This window comes from Antrostomus carolinensis, unplaced genomic scaffold (assembly GCF_000700745.2).
Source record: "Antrostomus carolinensis isolate BGI_N321 unplaced genomic scaffold, ASM70074v2 scaffold35603, whole genome shotgun sequence".
NCBI lineage: Eukaryota > Metazoa > Chordata > Aves > Caprimulgiformes > Caprimulgidae > Antrostomus > Antrostomus carolinensis.
In genome coordinates this window covers 1-2434 of record NW_010307851.1, presented here as the reverse complement: position 1 = coordinate 2434, position 2434 = coordinate 1, and the positions used below count along the sequence as shown (strand labels likewise).

Here is a 2434-nt window from a genome sequence, read left to right as displayed (position 1 = left end):
TGGAAAGAAAACCTAAAAAGCCAAAAATTATTCAGGGTCAAGGGTTTGTTTGGGGTTTTTTTTTTCACATTTTGAGGTGATGCTCAGAAATAAACCAGAAAGCGCAGGTGAAAACCTCCCCCAAGGAAAATGCAAGGCTTCCATTTGAGTGAACACAGTGATTTTTTTTTTTTCATTGTTATTTTTAAAGGGGAGTTGATTAATTGGGTGGGGAATGAGAAAATCATTCATTTTGGGGTAAGATCAAATTAAATTCTCCATCTTATCTTTCAGCTCAGCCCCCGTTATCCATCCAGTCCCCATGATGTACCATGGGGTAAATAAAGGGAAGAAAAAAATCAAATTTCAAGCAGTGAACATCCCAGCCTTGACCCCACCAAGCAAGGTTTGGAGCATTTCCAGGTGTATCTTCCCTCCTGGACATCGTTTCTCCTGCTCGTGCTCAAGCCACACGGCTCAAGAGATTATTTCTTTGAAGAAAGAGGTTTGTGCGCGTGTCCCGGGCACATCCCTGACTCTTCCACCTTGATTATCCCAAGGGAAGGTTAAGGATTGAAGTGGCTTTTGGAGAAACGAGGCCAGGGGAGCACAGAAGGTCTTTTGTGTCCCAGGGTGAGGAGCTGGGATGATGCTTTCTGCCAAACGAAGACGATTCCCATCGCTCCTGCGCTGCTCCCTGTGCACAAATGAGTTTCTTAAAAAAGCACATGAGAAATGAGCTCAAACGCTCGTCCCAGAGCGTGGGGACACCCACGGGTCACACAGCCACGGGGAGTGGGGTGGTGACAGAAACCCCCCAGCACCTCCTGCACCCGCTGGCATGTAGACAGGGAGCATTGGGATGGTTGTTTCTGCCCCTTCCCCTTATATTTACCCCCTGCTTGCACCCTCGTGGTGTTTCCAGCGCTACTGCAAGAAGGGAAGAAAAGAGGGAGAAGGTGGAGGGAGGTTGAAGCTTTGCTGGGAGCCCATCACCATCAGGGCTGGGGTGAACTGCTGAGTTAATTAACGATGTCAAAAACTAGCTGGAAACAACAACAACAACAAAAAACCAACTTCCAAACCAAAAGCAAAAGCAAAAGCAAATCCTCGCATGGCTGGCAGAGAGGGAGAGGGCAGGAGGGTGAGAGGAGGGGCAGACAGGAAAGCTTCAAATTAGATCGAAATCTAAGGAGCTAATGCTAGCAATAGGAGCTCTCCAGAAATTAAAGCTGTTGAACTGCAGCAGATTGTCCTCTTCGTCGTCAGAGATGTCCTGGCCCATCCGATCCCGCTCGCCAGCCAGCTTGCCCAGCCCTCCTTTGGGTTTGTAGAGAGCCACATCGCTGAGCCCCAGCCCCTCCAGCTCCGCCACATCCAGCTGCGGGATCGGCATCCTCCAGTAGATGAAGGAATCATACTGGCTGCTGATGGTGTCCAGCATTTTCGGGCTGTGAAAGGGATGAGGGGGAGAGAAAAGGAGGAGAAAAGCTCTACCAAAGGCACAGGAGTTGCCCCAAAATGGTTGAAATTCTCAGATGTTGCCAACATTGACCAAATCCCGCAGGATATCCTCCCAAAAACACCCAACCCGATGGGGCAGGAGAGCGTGGTGTCATGGAGGTTTGACTCTAGGCTGGGTCTAAACGCAGATCTGAGCCCTGCCACTGGTTTTATCCACGGCCTTGGTCACGGTCCTTCTCTGAGCTGTAATTTAGAGGGGTGCGCAATGGGACTTGTTGCCTCGTGCCTCAGTTTCCCCATCCACACAAAGGAGAACATGGGAAGGAAGGGGTGGGGGTTAACCCCATCCCAACCACATCTCATGACATCTCCCAGCTGTACCCCGCATCCCGCTCTGCCAGGAGGGACAGAAACCAGGATCCAAATGAACCAAAGGAACCCTTTTTTCCCCCAACCCTGGCAGAAGGGTTTTACCCTTTCCCTGTGCCGAGCCCCCCATGGAGCGGGCAGCAAGGGGGGGTCCCTGCGATCCCCCCACTGCCATCCCTCCCTCCCTGCGGCGTGGCATCGCCCCTGGGGACCACGACCAAACCCTCTAGAAGGGGTTGTGTGCCATGCCATGCCATGCCGTGCCATGCCACCATGCTGTGCCATCCCACCATGCCGCAGAGCCCCTCCCAAACCCCACCCAAATCCACGGAGAATTGGGAAAAAATGGGAGGGGACATGGTTCAGCTTTTTTCTCCGGCCTGAGCTGAGTCACCGCTGCGCCAGCGTGCTTTTCCCTGGCAGAATTATGTCATTCACCTTCCCCACGTTTAGCAACAGAGGTGGAGGGGAATTTAACCAGCCAACCCCAAATACCCTCTGATTCCTCCGTTTTAAAGCCCTGGAAATCCCAATCCTAAAGGATGATTCAGACATAACCTGGAATCACACCCTCCCTCACTCCCCATCTGTGCCATGAGGGGTGACCAGCGGCTAAATTTAA

At 51.9% G+C, this 2434-nt stretch overlaps 1 protein-coding gene across 1 annotated transcript; it reads right to left on the bottom strand.

The window, feature by feature from the left end:
- Nucleotides 1-1150: 1150 nt before the first annotated feature.
- On the bottom strand, nt 1151-1423 carry MLLT11 (MLLT11 transcription factor 7 cofactor). Its single transcript, XM_010165601.1, has one exon. The coding sequence runs from the start codon at nt 1421-1423 to the stop codon at nt 1151-1153; it is 273 nt and encodes a 90-aa protein (XP_010163903.1).
- Nucleotides 1424-2434: the final 1011 nt, after the last annotated feature.